The following is a 25,421-nucleotide window of genomic DNA, read 5'->3' on the forward strand; positions in this document are numbered from 1 at the left end:
TCCCTTTGCCCATGAGACCACTGGGAACAACAACACAGGGTAAAGGTTGGTGTGATCAGCAAATTCACAGTAGAATCTTGGAATAGCAGACCCTCATGTTTTTGTGAGGAAAGGAGAAAAACTGTGTTTTTAGTGAAAGAGGCTTGTATAATACATATGGGAAAAGTACATGGCAGCTGTATTTCTGCAAATTTGATGACGATCAAAATAGAACAGTAAATGCAAATAAACATCTAATGATACTGCACTATTTGACAAAGAAAACATAAAAAAAGGAGTACAGGAGGCATTTGCTTGCCAACTTTAGACTTCTGTTTCTCCTGCACTCCTGGTAATATCCCTGACTTTTCAATGGGCTGTGGTCCTGCCCATGCCCTAGGTGCTGAGGCTTGTCTGCAGCTGTTCTTAGCTGAGAACTGTGGGTCGGTAACTCACAGCATGAAGGTGATTGCTTGAAGATTGGCTTGAATGCCTTTGCATGTGCTGTTCCTTACTGGCATACTTTTTTGTAAAAGTTTTGCATAGTGACTTGTTTGTGGCTGTTCTTTTTTAAGAGCAGCATAAATGTCAAAAAGCTGGCATGCAGAGCAGTGGAATAGCAGGGCTGTAGGATGACTGGAGCCTGCACCTTTCTGTCATTCCTATACGCAGATGCCTTCTCAACTCGCCCTCTCTTAGAGAGGAATCTTGTGATTCTTCTGTAGTCAGACCTGGACTCCTGCCATCTATCCCATACACGCTGGTTGCTTATTGCCAGGCAGGCTTGTCTGTGCTTGAGGATTGTAGCGTTCCTCTCTTGGGAAACTTGTGGCCAGTAAGGCTTTCTTAAAACAAAGGATCATTTGTTGATATATACAGCAACAATTCAGAGGCAAGAACATTGAGCCAAAAATCTAAATGTATGTTTTGTTTTATGAGAGCGTCTGTCTTGTTATAAGGCAGAGCAGACGGTCGTGTTGTTTTTTTTCACTAGCAAGTGCCCTCACAGAAAGTTGGTCTGGTCTTAGGACCCCATAAATAGGACTGACATAACCCACATACATTCCTGTCCCTTCTGCCCCTGCTTTCTCCTCCCCTCCTGGAGGATTGTATAGACCAGAGAAAAAGGAATGTGGTCACTTGTGGCTTCTGGTAGTTTATTAGCAAGGCTCTGAAATGACTGCTGTGTGCATACACCCAGGCCTATGGCTTCCTCACAAAGGAACAGCACTGATCATCTCTCTCTGGTGACTGACAGAACCCGAGGGAACAACATGGAGCTGTGACAGGGGAGAGTCAGGTTGAGTGTTGGGAAAAGTTTCTTCACCAGGGTGTGGTTGGAACAGGCTGCCCAGGGCAGTGGTCTGAACAAAACTCTCACACATACGGTCTGAGTTTTGGGAGGTCGTGCGTGGAGCCAGGAGCTGAACTCATGAATCCCTTCCAACTTGAGTTGTTCTGTGATTGTGTGTCACACACAGACCTACTGTACATGTGATACCAGGATGTATAGGCTGTGCCCAGTGAGCCGGGTGTGTTCTGCGTGCAGTGGAGTTACTTCTTGTGGCTTCTGTGTTCCCAAAGATTGTTGATCTACATCGTGTATTCTTGGCTGCCTGGGCTGTGCCTCCATCCCCATCCAGAAACAATGCCTCTATCCAGTGACTTTATGTTGAGTCTCTTCTTAGGAAGCAGGTTGCCCCTGGCTTGTTTCTTCTTCCCTCTGTCACTTAGAGCAGCTACTTTTAAGAAAGGTTCACAGATGTGGAGACTGTCCAATTGATCTACGTGAAATAGGGCAAAGTCCATCACTCCTAATATATTTGCTGTACAAGTTTATGTAGGGGATATCTTTCTTTCCTGTTCAGGTCAGCTCAGGTGTGGTCAGAAAATGAATTTTCATGGCTTGTATGAGACCTTTCTTTGAACCAGGACAGTGTACTGCCAGAAACAACCTGAAGTCTCAAGTGGCCCTGATATATAACATTTCCTCCCAGTACTGTCTTGATTATATTTCAAGGAAAAAACTAATGCAAGACAACCATTAAGAAAATGCCTGTGTAGGTGTGTAATGCTGCATTAGGCTTCCATAGCCCTGAGAAGGAATTTACTGTAGAAAACATGGCCCTTACATGTGAAAGAAAAGCAAGAATATAGATCATATTGCAATATGAATTCAGGAGATGTGGGTCTTTGTACATTTATTCTTACAGAGCAGAGAATCAGCCTCTGGGAAACAACATTCAGCAACATCACACACAATAGTTTTATTTTTTAAACATGTCAAATCACCAGTTTAACTCAGACCTAGTTCGCTGCTGGTCAGAAGTCATGGTATGACAATCAGATGGGTGCATGGCTGCTAACAAGAAGTTGTTGCTCTTTAATGTTAACTGTCCTGGCCAGAACTGTGCCTTAGGGACTCTCTCATTTGTCACAGATGAACCGCAGAGGTAGGAACCTTCCTACCTTTGCGGTTCCTGGTGGGACAAGCTCTGAGCCTCACCTGCTGGCTGCAGGCATTCAAACACTTTGCCTTAGCAAAATGACTTCATACAAGCTCAAGCTGAAATCTAGCCAGGTTTCTAACTATCCTCAGGAGTTCTCACTTTATCCCAAGCCTGATGCTTGACCTGTCAGTCATTGCCAGTTCGAATTTCAATGCAGGCCCCTGACTCTGGTTTCTCTGAGAGCCCCACGTCTAAGTCCACCCAAGTGATTTCTCCTGGACTCAGCTCAGTCTTGCTTTAACCACCATGCAGTGATCCCTCACAATTCTAATTCTAACTAACTTGGCCAAGCAATTCCCTATTAGTCACAGCTCTAGGAGTCAGTCTCCAGCCTTTGGTGGCTGCTGTCCTAATCTGGGTTAGGCTCAGCCATTCCCACTTCAGAAGAGTGTGATAGTATGTCTACGTTTTTAAAGTCAAATTTGTAACTCTTATAAAGTTTATCTTCTAAAAGAGAAAATACATGAGTAATTGCAAATACTTAGGGCCAGCTCATTTTCTGGAATAAAGAAGTTAATGATTTTTGTGGTAGTTTATCCCATGAGGAGAAATTCTCAGCAAGATGATAAATACGCCCCAATCATGAGAAATCTTCTCTGCTGTTGTTAGTAATACAGGCATGTCAGCAAACAAACCAGATTTGTTGCTAGTAGTTTAGGGTATAGACTTCAGTGAACATGGCTGCACCTTCACTGGCAGTGCAAGCTTGGTCCAGGCCTGTCCAAGTTTTCATTTGCCGTGCTGTCTTGCTGCCTTGGAAGCCCTGCTGAGTAGCTACACACTGTCAGATGTTACTCTGGGGAGAAATAGGGCAGGCATAGATTTGTAGCTTTACTGACAACATGAGGAGGTATTTGAATGCTATTGCTTCGTATTCTGTATAACAGATTTATAAGCTCAAATGTCAGCTATAAACACCAGAGCCCATCTTGAAGGACACCATCCCCATTTTAATACTCTTAGTAAAATTTGTACGTGCTTACTATTGAGTGTGGGCATTTGTATTTATTTACTTGTAATTGTGCCGTAATTCCTCTGACAGTTGAAAATGCTATAATGCTGTAATGATGGTTTGCAAAAATGTTGATTCTACTACCAAAATCTAAGAGTGTTGTGTCTTTTATGGTATGTCTGCTGCATGCACTTTGTGTGGTTGCAGCACACTTGAGTCTGAGGGGCTACACGTACAGTGCTGGCCTTTAAGACTTATGAAGTATATAGTTTAAAATGCTGTACAGTAACTAGCCAGGGTGGTCCAACAGTGGTAGGTGGCCTTTCCTCTCACAATATAGAATGTGGTTATTTTAAAATGATGACTGTTAACAAACAGTGGCTTTATAGCTAAGTTCCAATATGTGGTTAATTTATTAAAAAAAAAACAAACCCTAAACTAAAAAACAACCACAAATAAAGACACTTCACTGTGTTTGAACAGAAAGTGTGTGAGAATTGGTTTCAAGACTGTTTTAACTTAGTTCCAATAGTAAATAGTATTGAAGAAGGTAAGTGGGTGAAGGAACTAGCAGCTTCAATGTTTAAATGCCATCATTGCAGGGAGCACTGCAAAGCTCAGCAAAGTCTGTGGCTTTGCTGAGATGCCAAGCAGCTCAGCTACAAGTATCAGCTTGCCGTGATTTTAGGTCTGTCCTGCAGGGACCTGAAGGCATTGTTTGTGAGGGTTCTGGCTGAGGACAAGTAGAACATGAGGCAGCAGTGTGCTTCGACATCCCAAAGGGCCGACCGTACCCTGGGGGCACCAGCCCTGCACTGCCACTGGGGGAGGAGAGGGCTTGTCCTGCTCTGCTCTGCACTGTGCGGCCTCATCTCCAGTGCGGGGTGTGGGTTGGGTGCCTCGGTATATGAGGGACATAAAGCACCACAGGGCGGTGGGCATGGAACGGGATGCACGGGGCAGTGGGCCCAGCCCTGAGTGCCAGAGTTCAAGGAGGATCTGGAGAATGGTTTGGAAATGTGGGTTCATTTTTGAGCGGTCCTGTGTGAAAGCTGGCAGTTAGACTTAAGGAGCCACGTGAGTCCCTTTCAACTCGGAATACTTTGTGATTCTGTAGTTCTCTGTGGCCAGTAGAAGAGGACTGAGGTGGCAGTGTATATAGGAGAGCAAGAAAGTGGTTCTGCATGCAGCTCAGTGACAGGCTGGGTTGTCTTGGGCACCCTGGGCAAGCTCCAAGCTCCACAGAACTCCAGGATCTACAGAGATTTTGAAGCATTGCTGTGCTAAACAGAGGCACGCTATAACAAAGCGCTCCTCAATAGTGTTTGGAAGCCTTCTGTGCCCACCCTGGGGTTCCTCAGTTGCCACTTCTGATGAGAGCAGGGCAGGGATGGTCCTCAGGGGGCAGCTCCCTGCTGGGCCCACAGGGACCTGGAGAAATGATGGGTGGAGGATGATCTGTTTTTTTTTAACTGCTGTAATTAGATAAATGATGTGGGATAGTCTTCTAGGATTATGTTATTTCATTTTGCTTTTTTGCCAAGATAATGTTCTAAAGGAGTTGATAAATGCTATGGTATTACTGTTCTTGGCTATGTATATTAAATATAGAGATAGAATCAATCGGTCTCGAGGAACTTAGAACCTTACAACATCAAGATAGGTCAGAGGATGCTAGGAGAATACAGCTTTACAGGCATAGGGATTTTTTTCCTAATAAAGGTCTGATGGTTTTTCTAAGCTCACAAAGTTAGATAAATACCACATATTATTTGGCTCACAGCTAGATGGGGAAACTGAAAACAAAATAACTGATTGAGGTGTATTAATAACTGATCTGAGGTGTATTAAGACACGTGCCTGAAAGTGCAAAGTGTCTGAAAGCCACAAAACAATTCCCCAAACTGCTCTTCCTGATTTAAGGGTCCCTGAATCTCTGGGAGTACTTCCCATATTTGTTTTGTACTGTTTCATTTGACTTTGTCTTACTTTAACAATCAAACTCTAGAAAAATAGCTGAGGATCCAGAAGTGTGTTAGGTGATGTGACATTCTTTCACTGCATTCTGTTCTTGTCATTTTTATTTTCATAGGAAAAACACCGAATTTATTTAAAAAAGGAAAATCACTTAGGTTTTGGCTGTACTGTGGATATATGTGAGTTTAAGGGTTAATTCAATTCTAACTGTAACAAAGCATTTTCCAACTGCTGTTCTGCTTGTTCTTTTGCGAAGGCTCTGCAGAAGTAAGCTTTTTGTTTGTTGTACTTTAACATCAAAAGAGTCAGGTATGAGCCTCATTTCAGAGTTCCAAGCAATTTTCCAGATCCACACCTGTGCCCCAACAAGGGCAAAGATGATAGCCAGTGAGGAGAACAACAACTGGGTTGTATACCTGTACGTGCTGCAGGTTTTTGCAGCAACTTCTTTATAGGACACTGACACAGCATCTCCTGCATGCTCACTGTAACTTCACAACCTTGCAGCTCTGGGTCGCTTTGGTTGCACTCAATTCCAATAAGCCAGGTTAAAGCTCCAGTACTCCTAAAGTTTGTTGTTTATTTCCCCAGTGCTTGCCACTGTGTCTGATTCCTGTGAGAAGCTATTAGTAAGCTGTGTTTCCCTGTTTTCTTTTCCATTTTCTTATGAGGCTTTGTTGGGGGTCAGATGCAGTTCTAAAGAAATAGGAAACAAATTCATATAGAGATGATTCAGCTGGCCTCCTCTTGCTTTGAAGGGGCACATTTGCACTGTGTGAAAGGTTTTGTTTGCAGTAGATTGCCCAGAGTGATAAGGCAACTTCTATCCATGTAGGACAGGCATTCCAGCAGCATCTTCACACAAACAGTGGTGAAGAACAGTCTGACAGCATTCCAAATAGTGTAGCAAATAAGGTATTGCATTATCTCCTTGCTCTTAATTGAAACAATTATAAGGACTTGGAGATACAGACAGTTCCCAAGGGTGAATTTTCACTCAACCGAGAAAGGGTGTTTGTCTTCTTACATTCTTCATCTCAGGGAGAAAGTGCCTGAGAAAGAACAAAATGAATCCCAGCTCCAAGTGTGTGAAGAGCCATGGGTGTTTCTGTGGCCTGGCCTGATAGTCTGGGGAGACCAGAGAAATCTGTAGGCTAAACCAGTGCTGGACAGCTATGCATTTCATTTAAGAAAAGGAAAATTGTATAAACTCCAAATACACTCTTATACTTAGGTAAAGTGTGTATGTGGGGCTGTTTAAATCTCAATGTTTATTTACTCCTGAGAGAGAGTGCAGGGTGGTTGGCAGCCTGCAGATACTCCATTTCCCAGAGAATGGCAATCTGCTGGACAACTGATCCCTTCTCCTTGCAGTCTCCATCCACTGGAAGATCAGAAGTTACCAGTGAGTTAGCAAGTCAGTTCTGAAACCAGTTAACACAGACTTTCCATTTGGGAAAGACATGTCTGAGGGGTGGGATGTTAACCAGAGTATTCCTTTGTAATGCACAAGCCCTTCTCAGTAGAAGAACCCACATTTCTGACATGGAATATTCACAGCAAGCCAGACAAACAACTCCTGTAGCTCAGTTGCTATTTATCAGCATCAGAGGAACTGTATACATTCACAAAAAAAGGGAAAGAATAATCTAGTCAGGCATTCTTTGAATCTATTAAGCTTTAATCTGCCTATTTGGAGTAGTCTTAGAAATCATAAATCTGTTTTTGTCTTTGCCAAAGTGTGAATAATCTCAAGATCTCTACTTCTTGTAGCTCCATAAATTAAACCTCATACTTCTGCTACCTAATAATTGCAGAAGGGGAGGTTAAATTTGAGCAGAGTTTGAGGGGGAGGAAAAAAACAAAACAACGTGGTTTAGAGATGAGAGCTGTAGCAATATTAAGCAAATGCAGAACAAGCTAAGTGACCAACCAGATAGTTCAGAGAACAGATAAAGCCACTGGAGTTGCTGGAGCCTGGCGAGTTGAAGTCAGACAGATGTGAGAGCAGCTCAGACATGACAACTAAGACTTACAGCCTCTTCCAGCTCTGAGAGAAAAGAGGCTGCATCTTTGGGGGGCTGCAGTGGGCTAGGAATTGCCTCATTTGTAATTACTCAAAACCCCTTGTTTAGTAGCACGTAATTTGCCCTCCAGAACTGAAGATATTGCCATGTAAGTAATGAGCAGCATGTGAGTAAGAGCTATACACAGAAAAAAATTGCATTTCAAAGAGGCATATGGTTACAAGAAGAGACAATATCATCTCTTAATATTGTAGCAGTTTTAGTCATAGCCAGCCTTGCAGTCCTGAAGACTATGAGATGGAACACTTCTATGTGCGGCTCTGTACTTACCTCACAATGTGGCCCATTTTCAGTCCTTTTTCCTCCTAAACAACTTGTTTTTGTCCCTGCTGTACGAGTGTCAGGTGCGGTTCCATTCCTCAGAGCTGGTTCCTTTTGACACACAGAACAAGAATTTAGACTTAGGTATATCTATCACATATGGTTTACCCTCCTCCCTGGAGTTATGTACGGATCCTAATAATAGAGTACACTTTTTGAAGACTGACAGATCAGATTGTTAAGATTATATAAAAAGGAATGCTTTGAAATTCTGGTAATTTTTTCTTGACCCGTTGATGGAATGAGATATTCTTCTATTTAATTTAAATTCTTTCATCGCTGTAATTAATGGTTTAATTGCTGCACCACCCCTGTTGTTATCATGAGAAACATTTTTGCTATTTTAGAAATAAGTGAATAATAAAGGGATAGAGGAGGTGAGAAGTTTGTTATGAAAAGGGCAGTGGCTGTGGACAGGCAGGAATGAGAAGAATCCACCAGGAAAGGTTCACAGCTGCTGGTGTGGGACTGCTTAGTCACAGCTGAAGCACCTGGTGAGCTCATCGGGGCGCCAGCTTAGGTGGGGCTGCTCCGGCTCTTATGGCTGAAGAGATCGTTGCCCCCATGCTTTTATTCCTGCTGCTCTGCTAACAGTCACTGTCCCCCAGGATGGTTTTTTGTGGTTAGTATTGCCTAACCTCCACTAGTCAGACTGAGCTGAAACAATTGTAGAAATAAGAGTAATAAAACAGAAACAAACGGAACCAAATCTCCGCTAACAAATACCGGATGGCTTGCATGGACCAAATGCAGCACTGCATCCTGCTCCCAGCAGGAGCTCTTAGGGGAAGAGTCCCCATAGGGAGCAGTGACCCTTCAGCAGGCGCAGCTGTGTGTGGGTCACAGCACCATCCGCAGCCTCCAGACAGCACTGGGCTCAAGGGCACTCGGCCTCAAATGCTGGCATTAAGATCCATGCTGCTGAACTCACAGCATCTTGCCAAAGTGAGCACTGCCGTGTGAAAAAATACTATAGAGAGAAATGCATTTCTAAGAACACCCTGGAGGTGTTCAAGTGAAGATTGGATAGGGCCCTGGGCAGCCTGGTCTAGTATTAAATGGGGAGGTCGGTGGCCCTGCATGTGGCAGGGGGGTTGGAGATTCATCATCCTTGAGGTCCCTTCCAACCCTGGCCATTCTGTGATTCTGTGAACTAAATCAAGTACCTCAGAGTACAAGGGAATCACCTGTTTTTATTTCTAAGTCTTTGATGGGAAGAATCATCTGATCATCTTCAGAGATACTGATGTGATATCTGGGGCATTGCAGCAACAGGCATTTAAGCGCTCCTGCTTGGATAGCTTTTGAATGGAAAGAATGTAAGATGCTGGCTTGCCAGTTCTTCAGAGTCATCTGTTTGTGCTGAACTTTACTCCAAAAGACACTGTTAGGCTGAAATGGCACCACTCCCAAGTGACAGAGGGTAAGTGAAGACATGTATGCAGCATGAGGCTTCTCACATTTAACTGACTCCTTTTAGCTTCATTTCTGCGTTTCTTTTGCTGTGGCGATAAGGAAGGGCTGCATTTCTGATGTCTTAACCTAGCGAGCACAGATGCTGAACGCCATCCTTTTACACAAGCAACTTTTATGAAAGCTTTATGTAAGTTTCCCTGCTTTAGGTGTTGTTTGCTTGAGGTGACTTCATAAGCGTATCTATCATATGGGCTTTGTTTCAAAGGAAACTCGGTATCACTGGAACAGGTTGCCCAAGGAGGTTGGATGCCCCATCCCTGGAGGCATTCAAGGCCGGGCTGAATATGGCTCTCAGGAGCCTGGTGTGGTGGTTGGTGACCCTGCACATAACAGTGGGTTGAAACCAGATGATCATTGTGGTCCTTTTCAACCCAGGCCTTTCTATGATCTGTATTTTCATGTTAAAAAAAAAAAGTTGTTTTTTTTCCTTCATGAGCATTCCACTGGATCTCTGTATACTTGCATACATACGTGATCAAACATACTGAGGAATGGCTCATGAGCTCAAGTTATGCAAACTGTCCATAGGTCTGTCCCATGTCCCCAGCTGCACGGGGTGCCACACTTGTCAATCCCCAAGCAAGCCTTGTGCCAGTGCCCAGCTATATGCCTCCTGACACTGCCCACGTCACGCAGGGTAGCCTTGAAAGGGAAGCCCTCTCAGTGTGCAGCTGCATAGCGATTTACAGATCAGCACGTGGCTTGGTTCTGTCCATTTCTTGATCTAGGAGACTTGCAATTTGGAAACAGATGTGCAAGCACTGTGAGGACGAAGCAAAGAAGGGTGCTGAGATGTTGCCGCAGGGACATACCTGGGCCTGAGCAGAGCTTGTGGACCCAGGGTCTATGGGTGAGCTTTTAAGAACACTCTTATTTGTTTGTGGCAGCTGCACGACTTCCTCTTCCCTTTGTGCATGCTTGTTCTGACATGTCCCTGCCCTCATCTATCCTGATGCAGAAAGCAAAGAACGTGGTAGAACTCTGCTGTAGAGTTGGCCGTTTGGTGGGAGAAAATGTCCCTGGGATGACAGTAGAGAAAAATCTGCATCTGTTGAGTCTCTGTGTGTGTGAACAGGCTTCCTCATGAATGTCCAGGCAGGGCAGTCAGCCACTGTGGGGAAACAGAAAAGCACTTCAGACTGCTCAGTGCTGCCCTTTATTTTGTTCTTCCAAGGATGTTAACAAACTCACTGAAGGGCATAACACTTCATCTAACATCCAGGAAGGTTTCTTAGGGCCAGGCATCTTCTTGCATTTCAACTTTTCAGGTAATGACTTTGTTTTTCAACAGCTTTCCTGAGCCCAAGCCAGCCCTCTGTCTGTGTAGCAGGGGGAGCCCATTCTGTGTCTCTCTGTTATGTTTTGGCCAGGAGTGAGAAAGTAGCCAGTGGGAATTAAAACCATGCTCTTCATCCGTTTGTTTTATTAGCTCACCAAATGGAACCTTCCTTGCCAGTATCACATTCTTTTTTCCCATGCTTCTGCTGAGTACTTTATGAAGTGCAAGTAGCTATAAAGCACACTTCACTTCTGGAGAAACTGAGCAGTATACTGCTGAGTCTCTGTGCATGGAGCTGTGACGCTTGTACATCTCCAGGTAATTTAGCACAGCAGCAAAGCCTTCAGAGGCAGAACAGCCCTTTGTTCCGCAGAGTAAATCTGCAGCTCAGACAGGTGGTGGTATTTGGGAAAGAAAAAATCAAGAAAAAATGGCTTTGCATGGAAAGGACCTCAAAGATCATCCAGCTGCCACCCCCCAGCTCAGCAGCCCAGGACCCCATCCAATCTGGCCTTGAGCACCTCCAGGGATGGAGCACCCACAGCTTCTCTGAGCAGCTGTGCCAGTGCCTCACCACCTTCTGAGTGAGGAATTTCTTCCTAACATATAACCCAAGTCTCCCCTTTTTCAGTTTAAATCCATTCCCCCTTGTCCTATCACTGTGTATCTGGGTAAAAAGTCAGTCCCCTTCCTGTTTGTAAACTCCTTTCAGGTACTGGAAGGCTGCAATGAGGCCTCCCTAGAGCAGATTTAACACTAAAACTGTGCAGAATCAGTGCTTTGAGCCACATTGGTGCTTTCAGTGCCATCTTCAGTATTTTCTGTATTTGGTTGCAAGATCTGTCCACCTGTAGCCACCTGTGAAGCTTTTCAGCCTTCAATTTTATACTTTACATAAGTGTAAAGTTCAGAATAGTGGAATTTCCCCACTTTGCTGCTACACCACAGCTTGTGAAGGCTTGGGATTGGCTCTGTGGCAATGCCAGTCACAGGAAGAAGCCTTTCTCCCCTAGATGTGTACTTTCAGGGGTACCCACCAAACCACTCCATCATTTTACTTTAATTCCAAATATGTGATAGAAAACGGTTTGGCAGAATTTGCCTCTATATCAAAGACTGCTTTGAGAGATTAAAAAATGCTGGGGTCTGCTTCAGAGACTCATCATAGAATCATAGAACGGCCTGGGTTGAAAAGGACCACAATGATCATCTAGTTTCAACCCCCTGCTATGTGCAGGGTCGGCAGCCACCAGACCAGGCTGCCCAGAGCCACATCCAGCCTGGCCTTGAATGCTTCCAGGGATGGGGCATCCACAGCCTGCTTGGGCAACCTGTCACCGCCCTGTGTGTGAATGGGTGTCACGGAGCCCCAGGCCTGCGAGGTAGGAGTCGGCCGCGCCGGGGGTCGACCAGAGGCACGGAGCGCTGCAAACAAAGGCTGAATGTTTTGCTGACGGCATTGCAAAACGTCTGTTTGCCCAGAGCTGCCGCGATCTCGGGATCGGGCGCCGGGCCAGATCTGTGCAGCAGCGTGCCTAGTCACACAGCTACCTGCAAAGCTGGGCCTCCTGCACCTTCGCCCTTTAAAAGCCACCGCGATGTCGCTGCGCGACAGGAGGCGGGGACCCTCTGCTAAACGAGGGAAGGAGCGAAAGAACGAGCAGCCCAGCCACTGCCCGCACAGCGCCGGGGACTTTGAGGAGGCACGCGGGGCGGGTGCGGGGTCCTGTCGGCGGGGCGGGCCGGGGCGGGCCGCGGTTGCCCCGCCCGGTGAGGAGGGCGGCCCGGCTGCGGCGGGCGGTGCGGCAGAGCCGAGCGGGGCTGTGCGGAGCGCGGTGAGGCCCGGCCCGAGGAGCCGGCATGAGGGTGGGCAGGCCGGGCCCCCAGCGGCAGGTAGGGAGCGGGGAGGGGACGTGGCCTCGGGTTTCTCGACATGAGCTTGTTGCAGGCGTAACCAGGCTGGGCGACAGCGCCGTTTCGGGGAAGGAATAAACGCTCCTTCGAGCCCGGTTTGGGAAATCCTTCGTTTCCGCGGGTCGGGGCTTTTATTCTACCATACTCCGAATGCTCCAACTGCTGCCGGCGCTGCCCCGTGCAGAGGTGCCTCGGAGCACCAGCTGCTCGGCTTCGGCATCGCGCAGCCGTGACCGCCTCGGTTAAACTTGCTTCCTTCTGCGCCTCGCACGTAGCGCCGGCTTCATCGGTGCTCGCGGCGGGGAGGTGGCGGACCTTGCTTCCGAGTCTGCCCTTTCGGCACCGGCGCCGGGCCGGAGGGTCGGTGCCGCGGTCTCTGGGGCCGTGTCCGTGCATGTGCGGGCATGTCTGCTGCCGGGGCGGGCACGGGGCGGGCGGCTGCACCGCTTTCTGCCGTCGTAGCGACCGCGATGCGCTCCGGGGATGTGGCTGCCGCGGATGCTTCGAGTGTAGGTAAATGAACAGAATAGGACAAACCAGCGGTTCTGTCTAGCCCCGTCTTTAGAAACGATGTAGGTGTTAAGGAATATTTTCTTCTCTCTTAGAAAGAGAAGAAGTTACGGTCTTTAATCCATACTCTTTGTTTCCGGATCTGTTTATTTCCCAAAGCCACCCGTCTGTGAGGGCGGGAGCCGCCGGGACTGCCGTATTCGCGCGACCGAAAGTGCGGCTTTCAAGCCGAGCGCCTGTCAGCCCGGAGGTGGTAAACGTAGAGGGAGATCGAAACAGCAGCTTATCCTTAGAAGTGAGGGAAACTCCAGGTCCGCGCCACTGCGGCGGCTCGCGGAGGGGGCAGCGAAGGCTGAAGAGTGCCGCCTTCTGCCTGAAGGGCAGTGCCGGCTTGCTGAGCCTTGGAGATGATTCCCTGCTCCTTGGGGATGTCAGGGAGGTGCAGCGTCAGGTACTGGTTGCTGACTGTAGGTGAGGAGAGCGGGGTGACTCACAGTGTTAGTCCAGGGCAGCCTGAACGTCGTGTGTCCTGATTAGCACTGAAAATTTGCACTTCGGTGGCCATCGTCACACCCCTCCAACCAAGTAGTTGGGTTTTGGGAAAGTTTTTTTGACAGAAGGAAGGGCCTCGGTTGCTGGGAGCCATAGATGGGGAAGGGGTGGGAGCTGAGAGAGTGTTTTAGGCTTAGCTGTGGAGCAGCAGCTGTGCCCGTTCCAAGAGCCCAGCATCCCTGCTTCCGTGTTTCAGGGTGAAATCTCTGACATCAGGTGTCTGTTCAAAAGTGGCACTTCTTTTGGAGACGTTCGGAACCAAAGCTGATGATGTTCTGTTACCAACAGTGCTGAGGCACGTTGTTCTTCAATTATTAAATACACCCTTTAAGCCTTTGCCATTCAGTTTTCCATCTCAGGACTTTGACTTGCCTTAAATTTGTTAGCAGTGCTGTTCCTGACAAGATACTTCAAAAGTTTCCGTGAAAATGGGCTCAATTCACAGTCTTAAAGATACAGAAAAGCTGTAAGTAAAGGGGATGCCCCTGGATAAGTTGCCTTCTGAGCACAAGCGTGCACACTGTGCAGAGTTCTGGCACTGCGGAGTTGGATGTAAGAAGTGAGCCAGATAGGTGAGAGAGAAGGGAAGCATGGTGAGTAAGAGGGAAGCATCGTGCAGTTTGCAGACTTGTCTCGTTACTTCTCCATCTCCCCTCAGAAGTGCTGTGTCTTTGTGTGAGTTTGCATAGAACACACATCTCCTGGCTGAGAAGTCTCTGAGCAGGCACAGTCTAGGTTAGGAAGTCAGCCTGCAGCTCAAGAGAGCTCGGCTCGAGCCATCGGGCTCCCTGTAGCAGCCTCACTCAAACACCTTGCCTTTCTGTTTCTCTTTTTTTTTTGTTTTCTAAATGGGAGATCATTCACGTGCCTTATCTCACAGAAATGTTGCATGAATAAAATAGGTGAGATGCACAGATATGGCAGTGATGATTGATGTGGAGATTCAGAAATGTCAAGCATCCAGCGTACGTGGTTCCTGTGGAAATACAAACAGTAGCAATACAGAGATGTGAACTGCATCACATAAGCTACCAGGGGTGGCTTTTCTCTGATTTCTGAGGTGATCTCTTCTGGCCTCACAGCATTTTTACAGCCAAAGTTTCACTTCCTTCCAGAGGTGCCACTTTGGTGTGCAACCAGATGGCCCGGAACACCATCAAAGTCACTTACGCTTTTGTAATAAGCGTAATAAGTGGTTGTTTGCTCAGCCTTACTTGGTTGGGTGCTTTTGGGGTTGCATCTTCATGGGAAGATTTGGGTGCTGCACCCTGCCTTGGCCACAGTGTGCCTGGGAAGGGGGGGGGCTGGGAATGCTGCTCCTTGGGATGAACATGTTTAGAAGAGCAGCTGTGAAGTGTGGGAATGCAGTATAACTAAGGGGAGAGCCTCTAGGAGCGCTCAGAGTTACTGCTGTGCTGCTGCTATTGTATGGAGATGCTGGGATGCTCGGAGCACTTGGAGGTGCCTGGTGTTTCGTGAGCATGGCTAAATGCTGATTCTGCATGTGAAAGTAGTGGAAAATGGTTTCTGAAAGGTCTGCTGTAGGAAGAGGTTGCCCAAGGAGGCTGTGGATGCCCCGTTCCTGGAGGCATTCAGGGCCAGGCTGGATGTGACTCTGGGCAGCCTGGTCTGCTGGTTGCCGACCCTGCACATAGCAGGGGGTTGAAACTTGATGATCATTGTGGTCCTCTTCAACCCAGGCCATTCTATGATTCTATGACTGACTGTTTTCAGAAGACTTCTAATGGGCAAGATCTTGTACGCCCTATGGCTGTGGCAGCAAAATGCCCTGTATCAGGAGGTATAGTTCTGCTCTCAGCACTCAAGGAAGAAAGATTTTTCACCCCTGTTTTGCTGGTTGGAAACTGAGGCAGTGAGCTGTGCAGCGTTCACATATCCTTTGCCACATCCCTTCCAGAATGGAAGTGTGGATCAGCGCTTCCTGAGAGCTGAGCTGGTGCCAGGATCTGTGGACCAGAGAGAAAGCAAGATGGCTTCCTCAGCCCCCCCAGAAACCACAGTGTCATCCTGTGGAAGTTTGGGGGAGGAGGGGTGCTTTCACTTCAACCTTCCTGATGGAGCTGTCACATGCAGCGTAATCGTTGTAGTTTGGCCTCTTCTCTGGGACAGAAGAGGAGCAAAATGCAGTTGTCAGGAATCAAATTTCAAGGTATTCCTTTTGGAGTGCTGAAGCTGGCAGATGCTGCAGCCCACCTGCTCAATGGCAGCGTGTGCACAGATGTCTCCTTCAAGTCCGCATGTGAGATATCCCTGATTTGCTGGTACCATAGCAGCTGGGAGAAGGAGCTGTACCAGAGCTCTGCAGAGAGGACGTTCTAAATGCCATTCCACAGGGACAAGTGGCCTTGCCAGCAGCTTAGTAAAAGCAGTTTGTGAATGTCAGGACCCTGAGGAGGAAAACTTCCTCACAGGCCTCGCAGTCCCATGGAAAGGTGAAGAGGTCGCAGTAGGAGCTGCTTGTGGTCTCCATTTATCCCAGTGGGACTGGAGAAGTGAGGGCACCTGGCTGGGGGACACTGCAGTCCAATAGGCTTTGGCAGCTCTGACGTGGATATGCACTGCTGTTTGTGAGCTTTTGGAAGATTAAAAACTTAGGGGAAAGTTCAGGGGACAGTAACTGATTAATAACGTCTCTGCTCGTGCAAATAGAAACCTCAGCTAAAGAGAAAAAATGCAACAGTGAGTGAGACTGGGATTGCTTGTTTCTAACAGCCTTTATCTACGTGGGGAAAATGCAGCAAAGCTTGAAGCTGGATGTGGCAGGCAGCTTTTGGGGGCTCTGTTTGCACAAAGCCTGGATAAGCTGTGGGTGCTCTGCTGTGCCCTGAGTGCCCCAGTGCCACACGTTGGTCCAGCCCCAGCTGGGAGCAGGATGGGGCCACGGCAGCATGCAGGGAACAACCCCTTCCTCTGCTAGCAGCCACTTATCACAAAAAGAAAGCTGATGGAAACACAGATCGGGTACTTTTGGCAGTTTAGGACCTGTTTGAGGTTGGGGAAAAAGCGATCTGACGAGGGTTACAGCTGTTTGGTTTCCTGACAGATGCACAGCACCGCACTCGTTCTGTATCAGTGGCACAACCGCACAGCGGCCGGCTGTGTACTGAACAGCTTGTCCTGGACACCCTGCCAAAAATGCTCTGTGCAACTTTGCTGTGAACCAGGTTGGAGCATGTGTGCATATGTATATTTGTGTATGTTTTGTGCAGCTGACAGGGCCTTTGTTGTTGCACTTCTCTGTTGCTGGAGTGGGACTGTGCACTGTAAACAAGTGCGCTACTTATAAAGCACTTGGAGGAAAATAATCAGCATTTGTACAAGCGGTACCAGTAAAAGTTCCCATGGCAGAGGACCCAAAGTACCCAAATAAGCTCTGCTCTGAACGACATATTCCTTTCTTTCTTGCAACCGCAGCTAAAAGCTGTTTATAACCGAATGCTGAGATGGTATGTTTTTCTTTTCTAGGAACTCGGCATAAGAATTCCTAGACCACTGGGACACGGACCAAGCAGATTCATCCCAGAGAAGGAGGTGCGGTGGTGTTTTCAAGTACACAGTGAACTTTATGCTTTTAAGGAACACTCTTTTAGTAGTAACCCACACTTGGTTTCAGGACAGCTGCTGAACTGCAGAACATTTTCACTTGTGTTCACATTCAGTCCTGGTGAGATTTTGGCCACGGTTCTGATATGCAAAAGCAGTGAGCCCTGGAATGGTTACAAAACATCCTGTTCTGCTGTCTAGCAGTAGAGAAACCCAATACTGTTCTGGGGAGGAGTGTCTGTTTCCTTGTGAATGTCTGGATGCAGTTTCCTACTGGTCCACGAGGTACCTGCCCCTCTGCTCCGGGGTTAGTTTTTCTGGAGCTGCCACTGCCATTCTGTCTGTCAGACTTCGGAGTGCTGTGGCTGAGCATTTCTGGTGCTTCTCATCAGCTGGTAGGAGGATTTGGAGCAGAGGAAAAGTTGGTGATATGCCTGTGGTTTTCTGGGAGTTCTTGAGCCTTAAACTTCAGTCTCCTTTATTTCTCCCTCGTTGTCCTAGCTAGCTTCTTGTTTCCTTCTTTTCTCCTCTCAGTGAAATTTTTTCTTCTCAGCTAGCTTGCTATTTTTGTAGAAAGCTCAGATGAGTTTGGGGCATTCGGGAAAGTGATGGTGAGGGTTAGAAATGAGAAGTAAGTTTTGCACTAGAGAAAGCAAAAAAGGCAAAAATCTCCCTTTGCTGGTGGTATGAATGTTTGGGATTTTGTGTGCCTGGCTGTATGCGTGCTGATTTAATGCTATTAACAGCTGTCTCATGTCATTCCTTTCACTGGGGCTCTGGGTGCTGTGGCAGTACATTTGTTTACTGTTTTCCTGGCGCTCCTGAGACAACATTGCTAATTGCTCTTTCTGTTAAATCAGACCGTTCAAGTGGGAAGCGAAGACGCCATGATGCACACGCTGTTCGCGGACTCTTTCGCTACGCTGGGCCGATTGGACAACGTTACCTTGGTGATGGTTTTCCACCCACAGTATCTGGAAAGCTTCCTGAAAACTCAGCACTATCTGCTGCAGATGGACGGCCCGCTCCCTCTTCATTACCGGCACTACATCGGGATAATGGTACGCCGGAGCACACGGCAGCAAGCAGAAGAGGCCGCTGGGGCAGTTATCTCTCATCTCTTTTACTAGCAGTTCTTACTGTGTTTTGCACTTTCTAGTTGCTGAGGCATTTCGGTAGAAGCTGAGGGGAAGAACAGAGTAGGTTTGTTCCTGTTTGCTGTATAAATTGTTTTGTAAGACCGGTACTTGATGTTCTTGATGTTCAGAGCTTCAGTGCGAATGCGAGGAAGCAAAAAAATGTTATAAAAATATAAACAGTTTCTTATTTTTGGTTTCCTTAATATCTCAGAAACTGGTTTTCAAGACAGCTTTTTTGTGTGCATGGTCCATCAAATGCACCTCCCTCTGACATCGTGGTCCCATCCTCTGTTTATGAATCTGTTCTCAGAAAGTTATCTGCCCAAAGTGATTGAATTTTTCATTTCCAGTCTGACAGCGCAGTGGCCTTCAGCTGCTGAAATTACATTAAAGATTTGGGCTGCAGCTTAATTTGAGGGGAAGAGCATTACTGTTTGAAAAGATGACACTTTGCTGCAAAGCTACCCTTTAGTTGTTCTTGCTGTATGTGCTTTTAAACCTGCTTTTGTTCTAGCTGGCAAAGATTCATCTAGAAGCACTGTTGTTTCCTCCACTCTGGAGCCCACTGTGCAGTATGGCAGTGCAGTGAGTCTGTGCTTGTACTTCTCCCTGGGTGTAGGCATGTTGCACCTGTGGCCAGCATCATTAGAGTGTATACAAATGAGGAATATTTATATTGGGAGAACAATCCTCAAAACGGGCAGATGTCTCTCTCCTTTTTCTTTTTTTTTTTTAACTCAATCTTTGAACACTGCAAGTCTTATTCTTGAGTATTTGGAGGAAATGACGACTTACAGTAGTTGTCGTAAGTGCAAACTTACTATGTTTTCTGTATCAGAATCATGTTTTCCCTTCCAGGCTGCAGCCAGACATCAGTGCTCTTACCTTGTTAACCTCCATGTGAATGACTTCCTGCATGTTGGTGGAGACCCCAAATGGTTGAACGGTCTGGAAAATGCACCACAAAAACTGCAGAATTTGGGAGAACTGAACAAAATGTTGGCTCACCGACCCTGGCTCATCACCAAGGAGCACATCGAGGTAAATTTTTCAGCGAGTAATGCGAACGTATGCTTGTTTTTCAGCCAGACAGGGTGAGGGGTGTTCTGTCCTGACAGTGGCTGCTAGAGCAGCTTTCCTTCTCTGCCCTTCCCCTTCCCCCTAACACAGAGGAGGCAGGTGCTGGTGCTTGCTGAGTGCTGCCTGCCAGGTGCAGAGCAGGGGCATGACAGCAGGCTGGGGGTAGGATGCACGCTCTGCCAGGAGGCCCCAAACCTCCCACACTTTCCTGCCTGAAGGGGAAGTAGGGTTTTGAAGCTTCTTACCAAATGTAGAGCATTCCACCTACAAGGACGAGACGGAGGGAGGCCAGCCCTGGTGCTAGGCTTTAACGCTGCTGGTTTGCCAGGAGTTGCCAGGATTTTCCAAGTCTCTAAGGACCAGCAGAAGAAATATGCAATTCTTGTGGTTGCCTTTTCATTAGAGGTGTGAGATTTCAACACAGTTTGGCCTGGCTTTGGTGCAAACCATATGGTGCTAAATAGAAACTGCAGTGGTTTCAGTAGCTGTTTGGGGGCTGGAGAGGGGAGAGAAGTCATCTGAGTGTGGCTTAACACCAGGTCACTTGCAGCTGGGACAAGAGCATGCTAGCAGCAGCAGAGAGTTAGGAAGCAACTGTGGATATAGGAAAAATAATTTTAGCGGGCAAAGAAATATGTTGATAAATTGCATGAAGGTGGAGTCACCTGAACCCTTTTTTAAAGTTCGTGCTTTTGTCTTGCGTTGTTTTTAAAGCAACTTTTGAAGACAGAAGAGAACAGCTGGTCCCTGGCAGAGCTGATCCATGCTGTCGTTCTGCTGACACACTACCACTCCCTTGCTTCCTTCACGTTTGGCTGCGGAATCAGCCCAGAGATCGACTGCGAAGGCGGTCACACCTTCAGGCCACCTTCTGTCAGCAACTACTGCTTGTGTGATATCACAAATGGCTACCACGGGGTGGATGACATTCATGCCAGCCCAGCTGCAAGTATTCCGGTAAGTGTCTGTCTGAACAAACAATCTCTTTCAGTAGCAGTAGTTTCTTTGTGAACCAAAGGCACCGAGGATGCCTTTCTGTTCAGAGGGAGTGGGATGGCTTAGCCTAATCTAGATGAAGAGCAACCAGTTGAAAAGAGACATTTAGGAGGTGCTGAAATGACGCTATGGGAAGCCACCGAAGGAAGAGACAGAGATACAATCTCTGTTGTCTGCTCTTTGTGTCTCATCTGTTCACCTAACTGAATGACTGCTGCTGACCTCAGCTAGACTGCGATGCACGGCCTGAGCAGCCATGTCCAGAAGTGCTTTTTTTTTTTCCACGTGCACAGTGGAAAGTTGGTTCTTCCTTCGAGTGCAGGGTTTGATGCCTTGAGGTGTTTGTGATGCATCACACACCAGATCTTTCACCATTTTCTGACCCTGTATCTAAAACAGGGCTTCCTGCCTGCAGCATTGTGCTCACTGATGTGTGCTTGCTTCCAGTTGGTGAGAAGCATGATGTGAGTGCACTGATAACATAATTTCAGCATGGGTTCCTTGCGGGGTGAGACTTGACTGTAATCGTGCAGATGGCATTCAGATTTTGTCTGATGAGCTTGCTGGTTTTCTGAAGGAGCAAGTTGACTGCAAAAGGCAAAGAGGAAAAGGGGAAAACAGTATGAATTGAAGATAGCTTCATCTTGCTCTTTACAGGTGGATTTTTACAGAATCAGATATTGAATTAATGGTATAATGTGGCGGTGACAAAACAACTCTTGTGAAATAAGATTATGTCCTGCCTTTGAGACTTCGTTGCATATGCATTTACACTCACTCTAACTGTTCTCTTCAATGTTTTCTTCAATATGTGAGCAGGGGAGGAGAAAAAGTAACAGTTGGGCAGTAAATTGTGGTTACTTCCTCTATCGGAATTTCTGTTACAGCCCCTCGTTTTTCAGTTGTTAGACATTTAGATTAAGTAAGAGAAATTATTTCAATTTTAGTACAACCGCCTGTTTCAAAAAGCTGTGACTCTTAAAATCTACCAAAAATACCAGGGATCTGACAGAAAAGGTGATGACTAAATGTGAACTCTTAAGTCAATACAGATTTCTCTCAAGAGCTGGTTTCCTAGAGAAATCAGTATTTAGAGATGTAAATGAAGGACACAACTGCTTAAATTTTCTGGCTTGATGATTTCTGCCATACTTGTCAGTTTTTGTTACACAAAGAAATGAAATGTTTGTGTCTCTTTTTCAAGACTACAGAGTCTGTCTGTGAAGTTGAAGCTCTTATGGAGAAAATGAAGCAACTGCAGGAGTGCAGAGATGAAGAGGAAGCCAGCCAGGAGGAGATGGCTACACGTTTTGAAAGAGAGAAGAGAGAAAGCATGTTTGTGTGTTCTTCAGGTAGTGCAGATGTAGTGTGTATACATGTTTTTAGTGTTCCAAATTGCTTGAAGACATACATACCACTGCAGAGGGAAAAAAGCTGTTAGATGTCACAAACACTGTACCATTACATTGAAGGGATTGAGATTGGGAGCACCTGGTTTTGTTTTGTGAATGCTTTAGAAAAACAAAAAACAAAGTAGTGCCAGGTTTGATGATATGTACACAAAAGAAGGGAGAAAAAGATGCTTGTCTGTAAGAAAGAATCTGGATGTTTTTCAAGGAGCTTCCTCTAAGGAAGCATGGGTGCAGTCATACTAAGCTGTACCAAAAATTTTTAATCTGGGTAGTCTGGTGAAACTGTATTTATGTTAAAAACCACAAAAACTGCCATTTCTCTGTAATAGTTCCAATTGTGGTTTGTTGTTAGTGAAATTGTGTGGAATTCTGTTTGAAATTAACAGAAGATGAAGAATCGGCACCAACAAGAGATGTGTCTCGTCACTTTGAGGACACCAGCTATGGTTACAAGGACTTCTCCAGACACGGGATGCACGTGCCCACCTTCCGAGCTCAGGTAAGCAGGATGGAGCTGCTCGCAGGACGCTTCAAGTGCTCTCTGCTTGGTGTGCCACACACCAGACCCAGAAATCGCTGTGCTGCACTTTACTGCCCCGTGGCTGAGAAGGCGAGCAAGTGAACAAAACCCCTACAATTACCTGCCCTAAGATAAATGTCTTTAAAGCACCAGACCTTCACAAGTTCACGTCTGCATTTGTTCTTATTCTAAGGATTACTCTTGGGAAGACCACGGCTATTCCTTGGTTAATCGTCTTTACCCAGATGTGGGACAGCTACTTGATGAGAAGTTTCACATTGCTTATAATCTGACTTACAACACAATGGCCATGCACAAAGATGTGGATACCTCAATGCTAAGACGAGCTATTTGGAACTATATTCATTGTATGTTTGGAATAAGGTCAGTTTTATTCCTTTCTTTTACATATGTCAGATGTCCTACCACTGGCTTTTTTTTTTGTTTTGTTTTGTTTTTCACTGAAGCAGAACTCTTATTAAGCAAATACGTTCATGTTTAGTTGCTTTTTTGGTTTTTGTTTTTTCTTTTTAAACTTTGAATAGTGGTACAAATTATACAACAGTTGATTTTTCTCGTAGGAAGCTACAAAAAAGTGTAAGCGAAATAACTGCTTCTTGAAAATGAAAGTGTTTCTTTCAATTCCGAACAGATACGATGATTATGACTATGGTGAAATTAATCAGTTGTTGGACCGCAGCTTTAAAGTTTATATCAAGACTGTGGTTTGCACTCCTGAAAAGACCACAAAAAGAATGTATGATAGCTTCTGGAGGCAGTTTGAACACTCTGAGAAGGTACAGTTTGTGTGCGTTCTGAATGGCAGGGGTGGGAGATCTGTTAGCCTTGCTAGCAGCACACATACCCAGCCAGCATGAGGCTAATGCTGGTACTGGGCTTCTGCTGACATTCAGGAAATAGCACTCCCCAGACTGAAATAATTTTCATGCTGAATGTTTGCTAGATAATAGTTTAACTCCTTGTGAAAATAGTTGAGATACCCAGTTGTAATAGGGGTACTATAAATGATGATGTAAGGGTGGAAGGAAAATAGTTCATATGTTGGTTTTTTGTTTTTTTTGTTAGACTTACAAGCTTTCAAGCACATAAACCCTTCTTTAAAGCCCATACTTTGCATCTCCGTGCCCAAACCCAAAGCCTGTAAATGTACGTGTGCCTGCGGGCACTCGGCAGCTGTTCCCACCATCCTTGTGGAAGCAATGCCAGGGAAGCCAGGCACAGCCATTACAGCTGGAACAGTCAGCCAAACATTTCTCATCCCCCACCACCACATGGTTCTTCATCTCCCCTCCACAGAAGCACAGTGCTTACACTGAGAGATGGGCTGGGCAACCCAACTTCTTGCCTCTGGTAGCAGCCGGGAGCCGCTCCCTCAGCAGAGGCGATAGTTGTACGGCATGTTAAGATTTCCCACCCGTGCTTCACTGCTGCTTCCCCATTCCCTCATTGTCCAGGCGATAATTACCTGTGTGTAATTAGCTGTGTGTTTCTCTCTCTGACCCACAGGGGCAAACGACCTTACCACCTCTTCCTTTGCTAACAACCCCCTCCGCTCCACAGGTACCAACCACCCTTTTGCCTTCAACTAATTAACTAAATCAAGCTAAACTTCCACAGTCGTTTCCAAGCTGCACGTAGTCAGCTACTGCTGAAGGGCTTCTGTGCTTGAAAGCTTGTCTGGTTTTTTCCCAGCTAAAGCAGTTGGCCTGCTATAGGTTACCTAGCTCTTCTTACCACCCTGGCCCTACTTGAACGCCCCCGTGCTCCGCTGCTGCATTGTGCTGCAGCAGTGGAGCACCTCTTAAATCTTTCCTCCTGTGGCAAGCTTTACTGATAGAACTAATTTAGTTTTCTGGGTAGCTGAAGCACGCAAAGCTCTCCCCCACTGCTAAGGCAAAAGCTAATCTGAAAACCACAGCCCCACAGGCTTCCTCTTACTGAAGTACGTTTCTGCGAGCACTTTGCTGAAGAGTGACTTCTTTTCCTTTTGAAAGGTCCATGTAAATTTGCTTCTGGTAGAAGCTCGGATGCAAGCCGAACTACTTTATGCTCTGAGAGCTATTACTCGCTATATGACCTGATGTCTCCGGCTGCCCGTCGACGCTGGAATGTTGCGCAGCTGCAGTATGGCAGAGGAAGATACGAAGCCTCAGGACCAATGGTAGCTATAAATTAAGATGCCCGTTGTGCCATAACTCCCTTAGTTTCAGCTCTTTCCACGTTTGGAACGTCACCGCTGCCAAGGGGCAGTGGACGCTTGGCGGTTGAAAAGACGGGGCTGTGCCGAAGTGCTGCCCGATGGGGGCGGTTTGGCTTCAGCCAGCACGGGGCGCTCTATGGACTTGTGGCAATATCGCAAACCACAGCTATGTAGATCTTGTCAGGCAAACGCAACAGGAGTTGGAGCGTGAAAAGAAGTGGGACTTGGTAACATTTACTTTCCCTACGAGAATAATTTTAGAAAATCTTGATGCTGCTATTTGTGCTGGTGGAGCAAACAGAGAGGCTGTTCCAGCTGAGCTCAAAGTGAAAGCGAGCACTGCTATTGTCTGAGCCTTTATTGTGCGTGGTTTCCAAAAAGCCTTGTTATTTAGATTTATTTTTAATCAGAACTAAACCTCCTCTGTCCACACTGATGATTTGAAAGATAGCAGTCAATTTTCTCAAATAGAATAGCCTTAAAATGCTGTAGGACATTCGTTCAGCGTTATTTGGTGAGCTCCAAAGTGCAATGGAAAGAAGAGGACGTGGTCTGTAGAGCTCTGTACAGATCTGACCACGTCTGGTGTCACTCAGCCCCTCGCCTGGCTTCTTCAGGGTGAGCTGCTCCCTGCTCAGGGGCTGTGATAAGGGATGGGAATGTTGTTCGAGGCTGCCAAACAGTCCTACTGCGTTACATGCCCAACGCTGGTCTTACTGATTTTTTTGCAGTTGCTTAAATAACTAGGCTAAAAACCATCTATTTTTAGTAAATCAAAACATGATTAAAATGCTGACATTTAATATACAGTGGTTTTGGAGAACACATGAATACTTTTGTATGAGTGTGAATTGCTTTTTAAATATGTCAGTATTATTGGTATTTTTTAAATAAAGATAACAACTTTTTCCTCCTGGTGTTTTTCTGTGGTT

General features: G+C 46.4%; 1 protein-coding gene across 2 annotated transcripts in view; it reads left to right on the forward strand.

Moving 5' to 3' along the window:
- Positions 1 to 24,370, forward strand: part of SESN1 (sestrin 1) — a gene marked incomplete at both ends in the record, with an annotated part of 72,193 nt that extends 47,823 nt beyond the window's left edge. Inside the window, 9 exons of one of the 2 annotated variants that reach the window (XM_079550453.1) lie at positions 17,044 to 17,154; positions 17,982 to 18,182; positions 19,119 to 19,301; positions 20,055 to 20,297; positions 21,541 to 21,688; positions 22,135 to 22,247; positions 22,462 to 22,652; positions 22,921 to 23,065; positions 24,284 to 24,370. In XM_079550453.1, the coding sequence (XP_079406579.1) occupies positions 17,044 to 17,154; positions 17,982 to 18,182; positions 19,119 to 19,301; positions 20,055 to 20,297; positions 21,541 to 21,688; positions 22,135 to 22,247; positions 22,462 to 22,652; positions 22,921 to 23,065; positions 24,284 to 24,370 (1,422 nt within the window). The remainder of the gene's footprint in view (positions 1 to 17,043; positions 17,155 to 17,981; positions 18,183 to 19,118; positions 19,302 to 20,054; positions 20,298 to 21,540; positions 21,689 to 22,134; positions 22,248 to 22,461; positions 22,653 to 22,920; positions 23,066 to 24,283) is intronic. The other variant, XM_079550454.1, reaches the window with a different exon arrangement.
- Between the last annotated feature and the right edge of the window lie 1,051 nt (positions 24,371 to 25,421).

This window comes from Tetrao urogallus (genome assembly GCF_951394365.1).
Source record: "Tetrao urogallus genome assembly, chromosome: 2".
In the NCBI taxonomy this organism is placed as follows: Eukaryota; Metazoa; Chordata; class Aves; order Galliformes; family Phasianidae; genus Tetrao; species Tetrao urogallus.